General features: G+C 35.1%; 1 protein-coding gene across 6 annotated transcripts in view; it reads left to right on the top strand.

Annotated features, from left to right (window-relative positions):
- The window catches only part of RPS6KA5 (ribosomal protein S6 kinase A5), an 84,847-nt gene extending 63,357 nt beyond the window's left edge, over nucleotides 1–21,490 (top strand). For 4 of the 6 annotated variants that reach the window (XM_080617492.1, XM_080617490.1, XM_080617495.1 and 1 more), the window contains 10 exons: nucleotides 3,455–3,605; nucleotides 4,824–4,985; nucleotides 6,258–6,383; nucleotides 7,104–7,237; nucleotides 10,260–10,353; nucleotides 12,642–12,812; nucleotides 16,007–16,198; nucleotides 16,770–16,929; nucleotides 17,875–18,038; nucleotides 19,030–21,490. In XM_080617492.1, coding sequence (XP_080473618.1) covers nucleotides 3,455–3,605; nucleotides 4,824–4,985; nucleotides 6,258–6,383; nucleotides 7,104–7,237; nucleotides 10,260–10,353; nucleotides 12,642–12,812; nucleotides 16,007–16,198; nucleotides 16,770–16,929; nucleotides 17,875–18,038; nucleotides 19,030–19,269 — 1,594 coding nt within the window. In that variant the 3' untranslated portion in view covers nucleotides 19,270–21,490. The remainder of the gene's footprint in view (nucleotides 1–3,454; nucleotides 3,606–4,823; nucleotides 4,986–6,257; nucleotides 6,384–7,103; nucleotides 7,238–10,259; nucleotides 10,354–12,641; nucleotides 12,813–16,006; nucleotides 16,199–16,769; nucleotides 16,930–17,874; nucleotides 18,039–19,029) is intronic. The other 2 variants (XM_080617491.1, XM_080617493.1) reach the window with 2 other exon arrangements.

Here is a 21,490-nt window from a genome sequence, read left to right as displayed (position 1 = left end):
TACCTTGGATTTCTGGAGGGCAGACTTTCGCCTTTTTAGAAGACTAGTTGACAAAGTCCCCTGGGAGGCAGTCCTGAAGGGCAAAGGAGTCCAGGAGGGATGTGCATTCTTTAAGGAAGTCAAAGGTGCAGGGGTAGGCAGTCCCCACGTGTCGAAAGATAAGTGATCAGGGAAGGCCACCAGCGTGGCTGAACAGAGAGCTTTGGCTGGAACTCGGGGAGAAAAAAAAAAAAAAAAAAAGAGTTTATTGCCTTTGGAAGAAGTTCCGGAGGACAGGGTATTGTCAGGTTTTGCAAGAAGAAAGTAAGAAGATCCAAAACCCCACTAGAGCTTAATCTGGCTACTACCATAAAAGACAGTAACAATGTTGCCATAAATATATTAGCAACAAAAGAAAGCAATGGAGAATCTCCATCTCTTATTGTATGGAAGGAAACAGTGACAAAGGGTGAGGAAAAGACCAAGGTACTTAATGCCATGTTTACCTCAGTCTTTAATAGTTAGACAAATTGTTCTTGCAGTACCCAGCCCCCTGAGCTGAAAAACAGGGATTAGGAGCAGAATGAAGCCCCTGTAGTCTAAGGGGAAGTGGTCAGCCATCTGCTACACCACAGAGACACACACGAGTCTCCGGGAAGGGATGAGATCCCACAAGCGTCTGAGAGAGCTGGCAGAAATGCTCACCAAGCCACTTTCCATCATTTATCAGCATCCTGGCTAACATAGACTTACTAGTGTTACTGCAGAAGTACTTCTTTTAGGTAAGAATTTTCTGGTAACTTGCAGTGCAGAGTTCTGTAAAAGACTGTCCACTGCTTATGTTTGTTTCACTCTCTTATATTTGTATTTACATCAGAAGCCTGAGACATGAGAAAAAATCTTACTGCTAGCACTTACCAGCATCACTACTACAGAAACTGATCTTCTGAGGCTGCACGGAGAAATTGTACTCATTTGTTCTGTTACCCATGTTACTAATCATCCCAATTCAGCATCCTTTCTCAGAGACATTTTCAAAATTTCATCTGATTTGGTAATCTGAAATCTCTGACATTCTTCAGATAGGAAAATGCTTAAGAATTTATCTTTTGGATTCTAAGGACATCCCAGAGTTTCAATCCCATTGCTTTAGAAATCCATTTGAAAAAATACTTGGGTTTGGTTTTGTTTTTTTGTTGGTTTTTTTTTTCTCCCTTCTGAGAGCCCAAAGAGAACTTGTCTCTTTCCAAGATCTTTATTACATACCCTTCTGATTCTCACATGAGAAAGGTTAATAAATAAATTTTCTCTGACTCCTCTAACTGAACTGGTTTCCAGGCTAAGAAAATGTTGTAGATTTTGTTGGCCCTCCTGTAAATCAAGTCATTTTGCTATCAAGATGTCCTGTCTTCTGTCTTACAACAGGAAGGCTTTCTTACTTCCTTACCTGCTTCCCCTTTCTGAAACTGGATGATTTCTGAAGAGGCTGAATCTTTACTTCTTCACCAGTCCTACAGTGTAAGAATCCTCTTGTTTAGTGATTTTTAAATTTGGTATTGACATCCCTAATTAAGAAATCATTTGGCAGTACTGCGCTTTCTTCTTCTCTGTAAAGTGGATTATGTCCAGAAGTTGAAGACAAGGCTTTGTGGTTTCTGTTACTTCTGCTAGCAGAGTGGCTGTAATTTAGACCCTTACTGTAGACGATCCTTACATCATTTGAAAATGGAATCCATCTTAAAACACAATTTTGTTTTATTTCTTTTTTTTTTAAGAGCTGTATTTTCCTAAGTCATTTCAGTGTTACTTAAACCAGGAGGTTAGCTCACTTTGTCATTTTGTTTGCTCGAAATTGGATACAGTGTCAGTAGAAACAAACCCTGGGATATGTGCCTATTGAACTTGTTTTTGGCCTTCCATACTGCCAGGACAGGATTATTTAGGAAACAATCTGCATCTATTTTAGGAATTATCCAAGAATTTTACGTCAAGATAAAAATTTTCCCATGAGGTAGCTGAATCTAAGGATGTCATGCAGTAACTTTAAACAAAATTTAGGAATGTCATGCAATGATTAACTTATCAGAGACCTATGACAATTAAGATTTTAGTGCTGCTACAGCCTCATATAATTTCAGCCTTGCAGTCTCACTTAACTTAAAAGTTTTTTGGTGTGTGTTCAGTGGTGACACTCTTAAGTCCTCCTCCTATGTGTCGTGCTTCCTGAAATAACCACATTGAGAGTATGCATATATAGACACCTAGTTAAACAATGTGCTCTTGTGCAAAGAAATGGTAGTGGTGTCCTGGGCTGCATTAGACAAAATACCAGCAGTTGAGAGAATGGGTTCTGTTTGGACCTCTCTGGTACAGGAGAGACAGAGGCATACTGGAAAAAGTCTAGCAAAGGGTCGGTAAGAACTTGAAGATACTGAAACATGAGGAAAGATTGAGAGAGCTGGGACTATTCCACCTGGAGAAGGGAAGGCTCAGGGGGATTTCATCAATGTATATAAATGCCTGAAGTGAGGATGCAAAAAAGAGGGTGCCAGCCTCTTCTCAGCGGTGCCCAGTGACAAGAGGTAATGGGCTCAAACTGAAATGCAAAAGGCTTGCTCTGAAGATCAGGAAACACTTTTTTTATTGTGAGGGTGCCCGAACACTGACACAGGCTGCCCAGGGAGGTGGTGGAGTGTCTTTTGTTGGGAGATACTCAGAAAGCTTCCAACCTCATCCATATTGTGATTGTATGATAAAAAGTTACTGTAAGTTGTATTTCACCACTCATTTTATCCACAAATCAAGTATGCGCTTCCTTTCTCCCTCTCTCCCCCCAAAATTTCAACACCCAGAGCCAAACACTTCCTCTTTCTATAAGACTGCAGGGGCTACTCATATAAGAGATAGGTATTGAAATGTCACTCTTCTCTAGGCTTCCAAGATTTTGAACTTTTACTAACTTTGGTGGCTTCTAGTTCTTGTGTTGAAATAGACATTGAGATCTCTTCACTGTTTATCATTTTGAAGGCAGCATTATGCCCAGATCCCTAAACTCCCCATTTCCCTAAGCAAGATAGACCTAGCCTTTTTTGTAGATCTTCATATGAAGCACATTCTGTATGAGTATTGTACACAATATGTAAGGTGCAAGTAAACCTCAAATGGTCCAAGTGTGTTTTTTCTCTTTGTTTTGTAACAATTTGTAACATTAGAAATGGTTTGGGGTTTTTTTGACTGCTCTTAGGAATCAAGTTGATCTCTTAGTGGAGCTACCTTTTGTAGCTAAGAGAGTTCATTTAAATAGTAACAGTAACCTCAGTATGTATGAAATGAGGTTTGTTTTTCTTTTGTGGATTAAGTTATGTAATTTATCTCCTCAATTTTTTTTTTTTTAAGTTGAAAGTTAAATGCTACCATTAGAATGTTAACTCTTTGATTAAGAATTTTAAGTAATTAGCAAATATTTGTTTTACAGGAGGATATTAAAAAGTGAGCCACCTTATCCACAAGAAATGAGTGCACTGTCAAAGGATATAATTCAGCGTCTTTTGATGAAAGACCCCAAGAAGAGGCTGGGTTGTGGTCCAACTGATGCTGATGAGATCAAACAGCATCCCTTTTTTCAGGTAAAACAAACAAAGCTCCCCAGATGCCACTTAGTCTGTGTTAGTGCCTTTGAAACACAATTCTAAAGAAATTCTGTTGGTTTTGCTACATAATAGTTTATGGGTGTGTTAATTGCATGAATAATCTTGGACTGAAATTAGGAAGGTTATCCATGTTCTTATGTATATGGATTTTATGTGTACTACAAGAAGGGTTGATAGATTTTTTTTTTTTTTTTTTTTAATGTATTCTGTCTATTTGTAACAGTAACTTGAAGCAGCCAAAAGACACATTACTTAAACCAGAAGGTCTAATCGAAAACACTCCTATGTTGTGTTGTTTTTTGATAAAGGAAAATTTGCCACTAATGTTGTTAGTAAAATTTGTGTATTGATAAAGTTCACTATTGGGGATAAACACCTCTTATGTATTTTCCTTTTCCTAATTAATTCTTTAGTCTTGTTTAGTAAATTTTAATTCTGTTCAGATTTCAGTGTATTAATATTTGATAAAATTTGATAAATTAAACCTTTCAAATCAGTATTTTCAATGTAATTATCATAACATTCAGCATGGGCAATATCTTGGATTTTTAACTTCCGAATTTCTTCTCATTAGTTTTCGTTTTCCTTCCTCTTAAAAGCGAGTTTGACAAAGTAGAGTTAAACTTTCTTTATTCACTGATTGTTTTGAACGATACATTTTTTTCGTTATACAAAACTTTTTAATCTTGACTTCATTTCAGTTCCACTCCTTTACAATAATAGGGCCACTTTCTCTTAACTACTATATCTATGCTTATGTTCCACTTCCAAACATGCCTTTAAGTAATAATCTGAAGGCATTTTGTTCTCAGGGCTCTGGAAGCTAAAATTAGTAATTCAGTATAGAAATCAGCAATGAAAAACTGAAGATACTGCATGCATGCACCACGGCTTACATAAATACGTTGTTTCCCAAGAAATATAAGGGCTGTTTTCGTTTATCTCCACTGTTTAAATTTGTGTTGATTTTTTTTGGTTGGTTGGTTTTTTTGGGATTCTGTCTACTTGCAAATGATTATGATACTTCTTGCCTTTATCTAAGCAAATTGGTAGGGCAGAATTCGAATGCTTTTCATCTGTCCGTGGAAGATAGCAAATCTATTTATGACTGTTTCTAGACAAGTCCCTCTTTCTAATATTTGTTTCTTTTAAATTTTCATTTGATTAAAACTTGTTTTCCTGTGTTTGATTTAGAATATCAATTGGGATGATTTAGCTGCCAAAAAAGTACCAGCTCCATTTAAACCAGTAATCAGAGATGAGCTGGATGTCAGTAATTTTGCAGAAGAGTTTACAGAAATGGATCCAACATATTCTCCTGCAGCAACCCCTCAGACTTCAGAAAGAATATTTCAGGTATTTTAAGAACTCACATTAATTAAAAAAAAAAAAAAAAACCCACAAAAAACCAAAAAAAACCCCCAAAAAGCAATAAACCCAATAATTTATTGAACAATTGCATGTGTATAGCTAGTTTGTTTTGTTTCTTTTTCCTGCCTTCTAAGTTAATTCCCAGTAAGTATGTAATTTACAATGCTAGTTCTCGGGGCTTCATTCAGCAATTGCAAAATGAGAAAGGTGGAAGCAGTCCTACTGCAAACATAAAATTGCATGTCCTTCATTCCCAGCTGAGTGTCCTACCTGTTGGACTGAAGTCAGACTATCCTTTACTGTGTATTCATACCTTAAGAATCTTGTCAGCTTGACTCCATCAGCCTTGCGTACCAGCTTCAACAGCTGCAATGTAGTTTGCCCGTGTCCGCATTATTCTCTAGTTGGGGTATTCCTTTGGGAAGCAGGAGCTAACTGCAGAGCTGAAAGATGATTTTCTGGGTGCTGTAGGAGTGCTTCAGTTACTAAACTACTATATCCCTTCTTGGACTGCACAGTCTGGATATCAAATAGGCAGAAACAGCTTATGTGCAGCCAACTCAGTACCAAAGCTGCAGAGGTGAACAGCAGTTCGGATTGCTTTTTCTCCTCCACATCCTTATACTTTGTTGTTTTTATTGTCTGGGTTTGAGCTGCTTACTGCTGCTTATTGTACGAGAATATAACATCATATTTTGCAATTTGCTAGATTTGTACTGATTTTGACTGTACCGCGCAATGTATGCATGTCATAATATGTTCTGATTCATCCTGCAGAGGTAGTCATAGCTGTTCTTGTTAGAATACCCAAACTGAGCACCTCCATTAATGTGAAGTATATTTTGTTTTGCCATTTAAAATGATTTGATGCTTACATCACAACATAACTATTTCGTGCTTTAACCTAAAGGTGTTCTAGGAAGCTAGCTACTTTGCAGTATGACTCTTTATCATATTGCAATACAGTTGAAGCTGAGCCATATTTTTAGCATAATTTACCAGAATTTTTGTATTATTATTGTTTTATCCATTACTGTGGAGAATCATATAACTAATCTCAGAAAGATACTTGTTCACATTGAACAGAGTGATACGTTCCACCCGTCAAAGACATAGTTACAGTTTCTGTTTCGCTATGAAAATTCCAATTTATTTGAAAAAAAAATCTTCTGAAACTTCTAATGCCTCGTATGCAGTATCATAGTTTGTGTGCAACAATTTCAAGCCATGTCCTTTTCTGATGTTTTAATTTCATAGGGGTATTCTTTCGTTGCGCCATCTATTTTGTTTAAACGCAATGCAGCTACAGTAGATCCTCTTCAATTTTATGTTGGGGATGAGCGGCCTGGAACTACAACTATTGCCAGAAGTGCTATGATGAAGGTAATAATAGTATCAAGAGCTGAGTTGATCTGATTATCTTGGAACTACATATAAATTTCCAAGCAGCAATCACAAGCTAGACTACAGATTACAAAATAGTCATTATTAAATTATCTGTTCTCTGTAATGGCTCCTCAGATGATTGCAGCATGTAATTTGCATGTTGGTACTATTAAGATGTAGTTTAAGTTTAATCTGAAAAATGAGATGATTATCTAGCTTTCCAGAAGACTGAAGTAGAGTAGTAATAGTAATTTAACTTCTGATAGTTCTTACTCAGCCAAACATTTTAGATATCTTTGGAACTACTTTAATTATATCAGAATTCCTTCTATGCTGTATTTATGCATAAGCATGGATAGATTTGCGAAGTGTTATAAGAGCACATGCTATTGTGATGTCTTCAAAGAAGCACATATTTTTGTGGATAAATGTATGTACAGCCATCTTTGAGCCTGTTTGTCTAAATATTTTGCATCATTAGCTATTGTAGTAGTAATGATTTATTTAGTGATTAAGTTTAATGTAACCTAAGATTTACTGTTAGAATAAATTTTATGCATTTTATGAAATAGAAGTTAAGATTATATTTTATCAAAAAGAGAGCTTTTTTACAATTTTAAATGTAGATTAAAAATTCTCACAAAACTTTACTCTTTGTTTTTGACTGTGTATACTGAAAGTATTCTGCAGAACTAAATACAGACAGTTTCCTAACAGGACTCTCCATTTTATCATCATTATGAACTGGATCTGAAAGAAAAACCATTGGGAGAAGGAAGTTTTTCCATTTGTCGAAAGTGCTTACACAAGAAAACTAGCCAAGAGTATGCAGTAAAAATAATTAGCAAAAGGTATAAATATTCTATAACACAATAAAAATACTTTCTTCGTTATTGTCACCCATGGATTAGAAAAAATAACTTTTATATTATTTCCTTTTGTAGAATTTATGGAAACTTTTATTAACCTTATGGCCTTTAAAAGATTCTGAAAGTCTTTTGAAACAAAATGTTATTGTTGAGGAGGACACAAGGAGAAACCTAAAGAGTACTTTTCTGGTTTCTTGTTGTATTCTGCCCTAATTTCCCCTAATTTTGCTCCTAATCAGAGTAAGGTATAAGGGCCTCCTATCTCTAGACCTAAGTGAACAGAATGTAGGCTTATGCTAGCTTCCTCTCCTAAGCAGCCCAATTGATTGCCTAGGACATTGCTTTAAAGAAGGATCTGTAGCGTAGGTTACCCCAGATCTAGTTATGTGTGTGTAAAATGCGATTAGACTATGGAGTTGGAAGTTGTGTCTTGTTTCCTGGGTGTCCCGATGACACCAGCACAATGGAACAAGCTGACTTGCTTTGTACATGGAGACCATCTGGTCCTTTTCCTAAATAGATACTTCAAGCAGTTTATGTCCAGAGAAAAATAAAGATAAGGGATTATTTGAGGAGTGAGTGGATTTTTTAGGTTAATTTTGCAGTGTTCATTAGTAAATATGTCCAAGTGTGTGGCAGAATGCTGGTAGGGAAGAGAAAGTGTAGATGTTCTGCCATCAGAATGATAGTTCATGATGATCTCTTCTCCAGCATAGAGGCTGTACCTCTGTTTTTCCAGACTGTAGAAGTAACTGTCCACCACCAGCCTTAAGTGTTTCATCGTATGTGTTTTGGATTGGATAAGTCAAAGAATAAGACACCTAAATATAGTTGTCTGAGTCAGTTTTCTGAGGTGTGCTATGATTAATGGAGGCCTACTCAAAACGATTAGTGAAGCCTTACAGAGATTAAGATGGCTAGACTTTAGCCGTGGGATTCAGTAACTTAAACATAGGCATCTACGTCTTGTCCTCTCTGTCCTCCAGTTCCCATCTGTCTTGTGACTACTACCTTTATGTAGATGTCTTCATGGCCGATGTCTTCCAGGCTCTCCTATGCTTAGGCCACTGAATCCTACTCTAGGTGTGTATTTTGCAGTCAAGTAGTTCACCCTGTAAGATTAATTATGTAGAATTTCACTCATTATAATGAGACCTTAGACACATAGTATGCAGTCAACACAGCATTGGATATTGCACTCTGGAAATCCCTGCCTTGTGTCTACATTCACAATTTTTTTCTGTGGTGCATGCAGAGCTGCAGACCAGTATTCCCATCTCATCTTAAGCTAATGCATTTTTTTGTTTCTGGGTAACAGTGAGCAAAGTAGTATTGACTTTTCCCATAGAACTTTTAGAAATTATGTTGCCAAATGGTACAGTTTCTTCTGCTCTTTCTCCTTCATCTTGGTGGACCAGGCTAAATGAAGGTAAAGAAGTGGTCCATATACAATAGAGATTTTTTTTAAGTAGTTTTGTTTTGTGTTTTTTTGTTTGTGGTTTTTTTTTTTTTTTTTTTTTTTTTAGGATTGCAGGCTGTGAGCAGACTCAGAGCATGTTTGTGCAGTATTTAGAGGGAGCAGTAAACCCACACTCTGAATGGCTGGACACAAACTAGCCTTCAGTAAGAAGCTTTTAAACAGTAGATAATATTGCTCTGAGCACCACTCTAGTAGCTCTTGCTAAAAGGAAAAGTGTAATAGGTTTCCGGTAACTTCTTTGCCTTCAAGTCAGTCAGTCTTTCACTCCTGCCCATCAAAGGTGCCAAAAAAGTGAATCCTACACCTAGGCAAACCTTTTCATGATAGTTGAAGTGAAAGCTTGGATCAAGAGTTCCTCTATGGTGCCACTTTGTTAGTAGTGCTGGACCTGGCTCTGTCTATTTGAGGTTTATCTATGTGTCTGAAGGCTAATGAAACAGTAAAGTAGCTTGAGTTATTGTTTTAGAGATTCTAAGTTGTTTTTAATGATATTTTCTGTTTAAAATCTGACATGGTTAAATATTTATGGAGGGGTAATACTCAGAAAAGTCCATGCAGAAAGGTTGATGTTCATGATGCTGAACTTTTTTTAATCTGTTTCCTAGGTTCACCTTCTCCTTATAGTAGTTTAGGGGGGAAAGATTATTTGAATCAGGTTTTTTAATTTCTTGGGGGATGGAGGGATGTGGGGAATGCAACCAAAAATTAAGAATATATATGGAGAGAGAGATTTTATCTGCATTATCCAGGAGGCCATTCTCTAAGTCAGTACTTGATTAGCCTTTCTTGGGGAAAATTTTGGAAAAAAAAAATAATAAAAAATCAGATATTGTTTGCCCCAAATAAATCACCATATGCAGTGGGAATCAAAATGTTCTATTTTGTCCCCATTCAAATAGGTTTTATAATATTCACCATGTTAACTTTTTGGCTATAGCTTCCAGTTTTGAAAGAGAATTTGTAGGATGATTTTTGTTGTTCAGCTAGTCTCTTCCTATCTCTTTCATATTGCTACAATGGCCTCTTTAGGGGTTCATTTGTATAACATAGCTCATATGTAGATAATGTTACTCTCTTTTATTAAGAGTTCATAGTTTCCATACAGCATTGGAAGTACTTACCTCCTGTAAGAATGGAAAAGGGTTGGTCCAATAATTTGAGTCAAGATAAAGCTGAACTAATAAATACTTGTAGGAACAGAAGTGAAGTCAAATTGCCCTAGACTCAGGGGAAAAGTTTGTTTTAAATGGAAACTATTCTATAATATCATTTCAGCTTTTGCTGCAACAAGTTGCAGTTGCATCAAAAACATTGTTTATTTGGGTGTGGTTTTTAATGTCCTAACTTGCAGGGCTATGTGGAGAGTTTTGCTGAGCTTACTTTGAATATGCTTTTAATTGTGTTTAAGTGGTTGTAATATTAAGAAAATTTGGATTGCAAGTAATTAAAAAAAGAGGAATAATACTTTGCTCAGTGAAATTTGCCCAGTAAAACTGGTACAAAATGACTGCTCGATTTTTCCAGAATGGAAGCCAACACCCAGAGAGAAATAACAGCTCTGAAACTCTGCGAAGGACACCCGAATGTAGTGAAGTTACATGAAGTTTTTCAGGACCAGGTATTTTGAAGAAACTGTAATCAGCACTAGCCAAATACTTTGCCATGTCTTTTCCCAAGAACTTTTAGGAGTTAAGCATACTGTTACAGTGGAGACAACTTTTTTCCTAGGGCTTTTGTCTAGTCAGTATAGAAGATGAAGCAGAAGTTCTGCGTTCTACATTCTGAAGTTACTCTACCAAATCAATAAAGTATTTGGAAGAATTAGAGTCTTGGATTCTATTTCTTTCCTTGATCTACTTTGTTAATCGTCATACAATATATTCATGGTCTAGTTTCCATACCTGTGAATAGATAATCACCTTCCCTCATGGATGTCATGAATCTTAAAATAGTATTTGTAAAAATTATTTTTGTAAAATAATTTGGAAATTTAACATATGAAGATTACATACCTGCTGCATTTTTTTCCTTGTATATTAGTAAATTAATGGAGATAACCTTGTAGCTTGCTAACTTACCAAATGTGAAAGTAGTGCCTCTATTTGAAAACATACTGAGATTAGTTTAGGGTTTATTTTAAGTCCTTAGTTGTCTTTTTCCCTAGTATAATGCAAGCTCCAGAGCATCTAATAAACTATAATTTGATTTAACTTAGAGGTTGGTGCTGGTTTAAGCTAGGCATTTGGACCAGTTGTCCTACAGAGGTACTTTCCAACCTAAACTACTCTGTGATTCTAGTCTAGATTTTGTTATGGGCTCTCTTGCGTCCCCACATATCCCATTCTATCCCAGTATGCTGTTTATACAAGGACCAGCAGGGTGCTCATGTGGAGCATGAGAAGATGAAAAATCTGTACATTAATCTTTAATGATAAGGAAGCAGTTTTTTACATTTATGTACAATATGAGGCATGTGTAGAACAGGACACTTTTTTCACTTTGAGTAAAATTACTATACTCAGTGATATCGAAAAAAATATGTTCTTCAGGTTGCTCTGCAACTGAATGGGCTACTCTCAACCAGCCTAACTATTGTATTTTTAGTTACTCTTGGTAGTTCCTAGATGGTATCTTCCAGATTAATCATGCACAATATTCTGAAGACTGAAATGGCTCTAAATTTTCTAGTTTGACTTTTCTGTGGTTTGTCTTTAAAAAAAAAAAAAATAAAAGTTTCAATTTTTAACCTGCTCCGATATCAGTCTGATCAAATTCTACATTAGTAATCCAGCCATAGAGTTGCAGTCTCTTCTGGTGAGCCACAAGAAGTTTTCTAGCAGAGGCAAGTCTTTTTATCCTTCCTGACTTTCCTGTAGGCTATTCCCAGAACATAAAGAAAATTTGCAGGAGAGGATATCTTACAAGCATTACTAGCAATGTGACTAGGAGGCACTTTGTTCTGTTGCCACTTTCTGTCTGCATAGCTCTGCTTGTGTTCTTTGATATTTAAATATTGTGCATCTTCCGTTCCTGACTATTTCTTTTGATTTCATTCTTTGACCTCTTCCCAGAACTTTTTTCTTTGCTTGCAAGTATTATTTTTGTTACTGTCATTCTGGAGAAGGAAATGTAGAAGCCATCCCATGCCTATATCCATTACCTTTTGAGAATGCTAACTTCACTTTCCTATCCTGAGAAGTCTGCCTTTTGCTTAACGGCAAGACATTTGAATTGCAGTTGATTATGTGCTAATGTTGCCATATAATCAAGGAAGTCACTGCTTATTGATTGTCTTGAAAAGAACAACCATCTAAACAATCATTACTTTTTTAATTAAAAAAATACTCTTTAATGTTTGGGAAGATGTATGTTGTGATTCTAATAGTAGCGTAGCTTTGGCTACTACTCTGTAGGGGATGAAATCAGAAGAAATTCTAGTTAATCTTTGAATTCACAGTAAAGTTCCATGGTGCTTTTAAAGCATTTGGTAACATTTAAAGTCTAACTCATTATCCATATTGATAGAAATTTATCCCTACATCAGAACAAGTTTAAACAGCAGAACTTTTTGGTTTGTTTTTTTTTCTAGCTTTGTTAGCCAAAAGAAAGGCATTTTGTCTCCCTTATCCAAACTTATCCTTTTACATGGTGGCATTGCATTTTTGTAAATAAGTGTGGGTGGACATGGGGAAGACATCAACATTATTCAGTCTCAGTGAGATTGATGGGGAAAATGTCGTCTGAGATTCAATTTGGTGCCACTTACTGGCCTTGTAAATTACTAGGAGCAGCAGTTTTATTTCTTCAAACTTTAAGAACCTATCAGAATGTCATTTAGTTCCTGAATGAATGTTGGTTTGTAATGTTAAATTTCTAACACACCTTTTTTTTTCTTCATTGTTTCAGCTTCACACATTTCTAGTAATGGAATTGCTGAAGGGAGGAGAATTGCTTGAGCGTATTCAGAAAAAGAAACATTTCAGTGAGACTGAAGCGAGTCATATTATGCGCAGACTTGTTTCAGCAGTGAGCCATATGCACGATGTAGGAGTAGTCCATAGAGATCTGAAACCCGAGGTATAGTGACTTGCATATATACATATATATATATATATATTCAGACACTACGTTATTAAATATCTGGAATGTGATGATATTTTTGTTCCTGCAGGTTTGATTAGTTTTTTCTACTTCCGTATTTTTACTAAAATGTTATCACTTTTGCCTAGAAAAATGTGTACAGAATTTGCTGTTCATAGGTAAAGGGAGCTGTTAGGAGTTAATTTTTCACTTTAAGCAATTTACACCATAACTTTTTCAATTACATTCTTTGCCTATTTGGGGACAATTTTTACGAGTGGTAAATATGTATTTATTTTATGAAACAGTTCACAAGCAGAGTTATGTTGCTTGGGTACTTTGCCTGTACATTTCACCCTTCTTAATTCTCTCAGTAGGGCTTCTTTTGGAGGTAGCTGCAATACCCTTGTACTGTCTTCTGTCTCAATCAAATGCAAAATGAACCAGAAACTAACACAGCCAACTAATCAAAAAGTGTAATTTGAATTTAGTGAGTTCATTGGTTTTCCAAAAGATACAATCATTTAATATGTATTTTTCAATAGTTTCTTGTTCTGATATTTTTCTTGTGCAGCAACAGCTTGCCTTCCAAGCAGTTCAGTTTCCTATGGTAAGGTTGACCACTGGCTTCGTTCTTCTTCCTGCAGCCCATATTTGCTCCTTTTCCTATGACAACAATGGGCTTGGATATGTGTTAGTTATCTTTAGCCCACGAATAGTATAGTTTGATGTTAGTTCATCCAGTAAGGGTGTTGTCTCCAGTAAGGGAAATAGCTTTTGTATTTGGAGTTTAAAGTGATCCACCATTCTTACTAATGTTTTATGCTTTTGTAGCATACCTTCTGGTGTATTACAAACTTACTTCCTTTATAGTAATCCCAGCTCAACAGGTGAAGAGGTCTGCTAGGTATTGGTATTATAATTTTTTTATGTATAACTGTTTTCCAAAATTAGTCCAAAATACATGTTTGAAAACGTTTAAGTACTGGAGTCTCTGCACTAAATAAACAATTAAATGAAGAGGGGCTATTGTCAAATTCTAATGTGCTAATTAAAAATGTGATTCTTGGAAAATGTTTTTCTGCTGACAGCATCAAGGAAAGAAAACAGCTTTTGAAACTGATTATTTAAAGGACAAAATCCAGAAATCCTTTCCCTCTTCTATTCTCATCATTCTAGCCTTATTACCATCTTGAACGTAAAGGCCAGATTCTGTAAAGCAGAGCTTCAGCTGCTTGGTAAATTAGGCAGTCTTCAATTCTACGTCATGTTCAAGAACAGAAGTCTGGGAAGTCCAAGTATTGAAGGGTTAGCAAACAGCTTGCAGAATGCATTGCCTCCACAAAGTTGGACTTAACCAGCTTGTCTCCTTCCTGCCTGTTGTTTTGAAAGTTGCTATTTTAGGTTTCCACATGAACTTGGTATGGGATATGCAAGTTTCCCAATATAGATGTGGTTAGTGCACCTTTCTGTAAAAAAAAAAAAAAAAATGTATATAGGAAATTGTTTCCTTTCTAACAATTTCAGTCAGATTTTTTTGATGTTCAACTTTGACATCTAAATGTGATACTGGTAAGTCTGTTTTAAAAAATGCAGCTGGTCAGATGTCACTAAGGATGAGGTGTTTTTTTAATTGCATGAACTGGATGGAAGGCTTTTCTGATCTATGCAATAATAATTAGGTCATGTATTTGCTCTGCAAAATAGAGGAAAAGGTATGGGATAGAAAATAGATAATTTAGTGTCATTTTTGTGTAATACGGTGTGTTTACCCCATAAATGAAGTAGTCTGAAGATGGCTTACCACATTTGGGCTGTACCTTTCTTTCTGTACATAACCAGTTTCATTTTTGTCTTAAGAAAGAATCGTGTCTTAAGAAAGGTCTTTTTAATTGAATGTCACTGCAGTTATTTACTTGTTGGCTTTATAACAAAAAAAAGAAGACGATTGCATTAATTGCCTGTCCTCACTGTATTAATATTTCTACTGAAATTTGGCTTTCTTCGGATCCATTTTGCACATATTTTAATACACAAAACTGACTTTTCTAATAGTGCATTAATGTATAACAGCAGTACAGAATGCAAAATTTTGTAGTAGCTGTTCTGTTTTATCCATGATAAATGCTCTCAGGTTGTCCTTACTGATCTGCTTGCAGTCTAGCAATCATTTTTCTTTCCCCCTTCTAAATGAGTTTGAAATCAGTAATTCACTTCTTGTATTACAAAATTAGGCTATAGGATTTCTAATATTGTGACTTTTTCTAGCTTTGCATAGGTTATATAGCAAAGGCAACGAAAAATAATTTGCTCTCTTTCTCTCAGAAGTTCAAGGGGGGAGTAGAAATATTTTATAATTCATCTTGACCTCAGCCAGTTCTCTTAAAACTTAGCTTCGCTCTTTTATTGTTGTCTTTTTATCATGACAAAAATAAATACTCAGGAGAAAAGAACAGATTGTCTGAAATCTTCTTCCAAACTGACAGCAACTTGTCTCTCTTCAAGTCTGAGATGCCACATTCCAACTGTAAAGTTGAAATTCTCAGGGACTACTGTATCAAAGTTTCTTTACCTTAATGTAAAGAGTAGGCCACTGGTTAGAGGTTGAACGGCTACGTGACCTTCAGTGCTTGAACTTTCTGGTCTGCCATCTTTCACTTTCAGATTTTTCTTTTGCGTTATTGTGCCCATAGCAGTATGGCTACAGTGTGTTACTACTTGAGGACCAAAGACTATTCAGTTGCAAGACAAGACATGTAACAAGAGTTCCACATGCAAGAAAGCTGTCATTTGGAACATGCCAGAAGGAAGCAGAAGTTTAAGAAAATATAATTTTGTTTGAGGAAGAAGGCGATTCTCTGCTTATGTTGATGTCTTTTGCTTTTTTCCTTGTCAGTGTTCCCCAAATTATTTTCCTTACTGTTCTCTGCTGAATACCCATTTTCATTAATAATCTCAGACAGAACTAACCTTACCTGCAGTGTTCAGGAGGCAGATAAACACATCACATTTTCTTACATCCCAGAGAACCGTTATTTCTACGTCTCCTTTTTTTCCCCCCAGTGTCTCTCAGTTCCCCTTTTCCCTAGATAGATTTCTGCAGTATTAAATGTGGAGGAAAAAATAACTATTTAAGTATTCTAACCTATTTTCTACCTGATGCTGGTATTGATTTTGTCTTTGCTTTTCAGAATTTGTTGTTTACGGATGAAACTGATAATTCAGAAATAAAAATAATTGACTTTGGCTTTGCTCGTTTAAAACCACCTGATAATCAGCCTCTTAAGACTCCATGTTTTACTCTTCATTATGCTGCCCCAGAGCTCTTGAATCACAATGGTTATGACGAGTCCTGTGATCTATGGAGTTTGGGGGTCATTTTGGTGAGTGATTGAGGTTTTCAATTGTAACTTCATTTTACGTATTTGCTTTTTGTTAAAATGCAAAGGACTTGACATAATTTCAGACTTGAAATGGATAGATGAAGTGAGGTGAAAATACTGCTGCACAAACTGATGTTTTCTGGGAATGAAGATGTTTTTTCCTAAGCAGTAAGTTAAATTCAGCATTTCTGGGAATGGAAAAAGTACTTGATACAATCTGGTTCTTAAAAAGAGATGATCTTGTTAGAAGATCTTGAAGGCATCCATATAATCTTCATACAGATTCATTTCAGAGAAGAAATCAACCCGCATTCTGATTTACAGAAAATTAATGTCAGTATGTAAAACTGGATAGAAATACCATTGTGTTTTGCAGATATTTTCAAGAAACATGAATGTTTGTTTGTTTTGTTTTGTTTTTTTTTATAATAAGGACTCCAAAGAAAGTCTTGCATACTTTAGCCTTGAAAGATATACTAGTGGAAGTTTTATTGTATAGTAGTGGTGATGCATACAGAAGCTTTCCACAAATATACTGTGTTTGTTAATACTACTTTTGTTCTTATGATAGTATACAATGCTATCAGGACAGGTACCATTTCAGTCTCAAGACAAAAGTTTAACATGTACCAGTGCATTGGAAATTATGAAGAAAATTAAAAAGGGAGAATTTTCCTTTGAAGGAGAAGCTTGGAAAAATGTTTCTGAAGAGGCTAAAGAGTTAATTCAAGGTACGTATTCACAAATATTTAATGTACCTTATGTTCTTATCTCAAAAGATAAAGTTTAGAGAATTATGCATGTCTGTCAGTGTCTAACCTGACAGAATAGTATCCACAGCTTAAGCTATATACTGAGCCCCTCATTCAAGTTATGAATAAAGGTGGACACATCAGAAAGGCACTACAACTTGCTTGTACACCTAGCAGAGAGCTTTCTAATGTAGTGAGTTGCTGATGGAAGGTGTGTGGGGTTAAAAGTAGCCAGAGTTTCAGAAAAAGTGAAGTCACTCTTTTAAAACGTATTTAAAAGCAGATTTCTTCTTTCATGTCATGGTTGCTTTGTAAAAACACGAAGTTATGAGATGTTTTAAAAGCTGAGCTTTTGCAGAAAATGAATGTATTACTATCACTTTTACTCTGGCTGGTTTTGAATGCATGTACCACGACTGCTGAATTTCTGAGCTGCTTCATTGACATTTGCTGTGCTTTGATTTCCCCATAGCTTTTGAGCATCTAATTATATTTTCAGCATGAGATAGGCACCAGTCCTAATTTAACTAAGGTTGAGTTCTGAATTTCTTTAAGAAGCTTGCTTGTAAGTAATTTTTCTGCCAAAAAGGTAGTTATTTCAACATTCTATCTACCCTCTTGAACTAAATCCTAGAGAGGTTTGAAGAGAAGAAATTATTTGGTAGTTCTGAGTTAATGTGAAGATATGCAAATTATCAAACGATTAAATAGCAGTTTCTTGTATTTAATGATTCTTCTGGAGAGAATGACAGTATAACATGGTGTGAGCCTTACCTAGGATAAATATTAGCATACCTAAGATAAATATTGTCATTATTTACTTACCAAAGCAATACATGAGATTTTCTTAAAAAATTATCCAGTTTTCTATTAAAAGAAAATAAATAGCTCACAATTTAAGAGTATATAATATATTTCTATTAGGACTTCTAACAGTGGATCCAAACAAAAGAATAAAAATGTCCAGCCTGAGATACAACGAATGGCTTCAGGATGGCAGTCAGCTGTCGTCCAATCCTCTAATGACTCCTGATAACTTAGGCTCCTCAGGAGCTGCAGTGCACACATATGTCAAAGCCACTTTTCATGTAAGTTCTGAGAAATCTTTTGTCACATGCTAAATTTTGTAATGTGTTAATGTAGATATTTTTTTTTTTACGTTTTCTCTTAATTAAAAATATATATCTGTGCATATAATTCAGTGGTTGCTTATAGCTGCATTTTTTTCTGCAATATCTAACATCTGTGATTAAGTAGAGTGAAAACATTGACTGATGAGGCAAGAATATATTTCTTGAAGAGATTTATATTAGTGGGGTTTTAGGGACAGAGACATGGCTGTTCATGAAGTAGGTATTGTAAATATTCTGTTTCTTAGAGAACTATTTCAAAAAGTCTTCAAACGTAGGGAAAAAAAAGAATCTTTCTGTTTAACTTAAGTGACTATTTGACTTTTTGTCCTTACGCTTACAAAATTGAGGTAAAATTTCTGGAACTTACCTAGTTCATGTTTTTAAAATCATGGATACTTTTTTTTTTAATGGACTTGCTTGTCTACCATTGTATGGTTATTAAAAATGTTTGAACTGAATCTATTGTACAAACAATGTTGATTCTCGAGTTCTCTTCTGCAGAGAGTAAACAGTAATTGAGCAGATTTATGCTGAAATACTTGCAGATGTTTATTACCAAGAAGAGAAAAAGAAAATAATTGTTACTTGGAGAGGTCCTGATAATGCAACATAATTTGGGCTGAAAGAAAACCAGTGAAGCATAGTTCCTGAAAATGTAGTTCTAAATAGGTTTAAGGCTTAATAAAAAATACTTCTAAATTAAAAATAATTTGAAAACAACAATTAAAAACAACAAGGAGATGATAATGTCGATTAATAATGTTATGTATTGGCACTTGAATACTTTTAAAGGCTAGTAAAGTTATTGTTAAAGTTATTCATAGGGATCCTTGAAGAGATTACAGTTTATCTTATGACTTACCATAGAACATTCATAATAAACTACAAGCCATAAAATGTCTTAAACCTCTTGGAAAGCTTAGAATTACCTTTTATTTTTAAACAGGCCTTTAACAAGTACAAAAGGGAAGGATTTTGTCTTCAGAATGTTGACAAGGCACCTCTTGCAAAGAGAAGGAAAATGAAAAAAACAAGTACAAGCACAGAGACACGTAGCAGCTCCAGTGAAAGTTCACATTCTTCTTCCTCTCATTCTCATGGTAAAACTACACCTACAAAGACACTGCAGCCAACAAACCCCACAGACAGCAATAACCCAGAAACCATCTTCCAGTTCTCTGACTGAAAAGCAGAGAATATCCTGTCTTGAAGATTTAAGTGGTCATAAACTTGGTAGTTTATTATAAACCTTTATTGTTTTCTCCCACCCAACCTCCCTGTGGTTTGCAGGCTACATTAATGTGTCTGTTGCTTTAAAAATATATTTCAATCATTTTTTACCTTTGTATTGCAATACATTTCTTGTTAGCATTAAGTTTGGTATCACTGGATATGGTATAATACTATTATACAACCAACATTGTATTTTCTTAGGCCTAAATTACTATTGTGCAATGAAGCCCAAGGTCAGGAGCTATGCTGCTCATGGTACGTACAGCTTGGAGGAAGACAGTTTCTCAGTGTCAGTCTTCCTCCTAGTTTCTTCCCCAGTGTTCAAAAGAAAGGAAAGCTCTGTAACATGTATAGAACTCTTGAAACTTCTGCTTTTACCCAGCTTTGTGAAGAATGTAATAGAATTTGATTCTTCGTGCATGTAAAGAGTCATTGGTACAATGCACCAAAGCAGTATAGAGTTTTAAGGCCTTTTAAATTTGTGGTTACATTCTACCCCATTTATTTGAATTTTAAGAGGGAAATGAAGTTATGGAACTCTTACGTTCTGTTAAGAAGTAACTCCATATATCTTGTTCTGAACAACTGGGAATGTAAGTCTTGAGTTGTTTGGTTTTTTTTTTTAATTTAATTTTTTAGAAACATCTAGGGTAAAAGATGTCTGATGAGATGAGGTGTCTCGTACTGTGATACAACAATTTTTATTTCTACTTTTTGAAGTTATTAGCTTTTAAAATGTTTTACAGATTCTAAAATGTAATGCTGTAAGAGAAAGTGAAATTTCATACTGAATGCTTTGGAAAATGGTCACATGTTAAAATATCTATTTCAAGAATTAATTATAATTTATATTTTCTTTTTATATTTACACAGTAACTTTAAAATACTAAGATTTTTTTAAAGATGCAAAACTCCAGTCTCAGCATTTGTTATTATAGGGTCCATACAAAATGTATAACAAGTTATTGAATTTTGCGTTGTGCAAATATGGCAGTTTAATAGTGACTGTAAAATATCAGAATATATGTTTTTTGCACTTTATGACATCAAAAGGAGATGTTTTATAATAAAGTGCACTCAGATCTCTCTTCCTACAAGGTGCTGAGCACTGTTTTAGTGGGTTGAATGACCTGAAATCCACCATATTCGGTGGTTGTGGTCATTGTGAAGGAGAATTCTGTACTTTGCAGGAGTCAATCCCTGTATATTACCTACTGTTTTCATTCCTTACTGCAAAGCTCTTTCTATCTTGCTTTTACATTGTATATAACAAATACTAGACCTGGGCACCTTGTGTAGTGTAGATGTTAACAACTTATGCACTGGGAATACTAAAGGGAAATTATATTGAACACTGTGCTTCACAACTTGTTCACTGTGGCGTTCTACAGTGAAATATTTCCTACTGTGATAGTATAGTATGTATATAACTGTTTGGAATCATAAATGTGACTTACAGAAACATCAGCATAAACTTTTAAATTGGTATATTTTATAAATTTATGGAGAGCTCTTTTATTGCTTGTATTCTCAATGATTAGGGGTAACTTAGGTGTTAAAAATGACTCCAGTTTTGCATATGCTTACATGTGTAAGTTTTCACTGAAGTCAGAGAGACTCCTTGAGTAAAGTTTAATCATATGCCTAAATTTGGGTGATGGAAGACTAATTGACTAGAGGATTTTGTTAACAGCTTGCTCTGTCTTAAAGTAACCTTAATCCAAACCCTATGCAAAAAATGGTTATAGGAATTGTTTATATCAGTGGTTTTATTTATAAAATTATATCAGATATCAGTATTGACAAGTACAATACATCCATGTTTACAGGGATTGTGTGTATCAAAACAAGGCTTTGAAGCCCAACGTGTTTGTTCTGTGTTTCTTTAATATTAATAATGGCATTCTGAGGTTTTGGAATTGCTTATGTGAAATAGTTTACTACTTTCTTGATGTGAATGTCAACAGTAATTGCAGCATTAATTTCAGGTTGATGTGAATATTGAGATTTGCACTGTTTATGTAGAAGTAGTATATTTAACGATCAGTATATGTGCTAATAACCCAACCAGTTTTAAGTGGCCGATGTTAAAATATTGAAAAGTAATTGTAAATGTAATATATTCAGGTTTGCTTTCTGAATGCTCTCTTTGGAAATAATCTTAATAGTGAACA

This window comes from Psittacula echo (genome assembly GCF_963264785.1).
Source record: "Psittacula echo genome assembly, chromosome: 5".
Lineage (NCBI taxonomy): Eukaryota > Metazoa > Chordata > Aves > Psittaciformes > Psittacidae > Psittacula > Psittacula echo.
The sequence above is the reverse complement of the archived record's forward strand: the minus strand, read 5'-3'. Positions and strand labels throughout refer to the sequence as shown.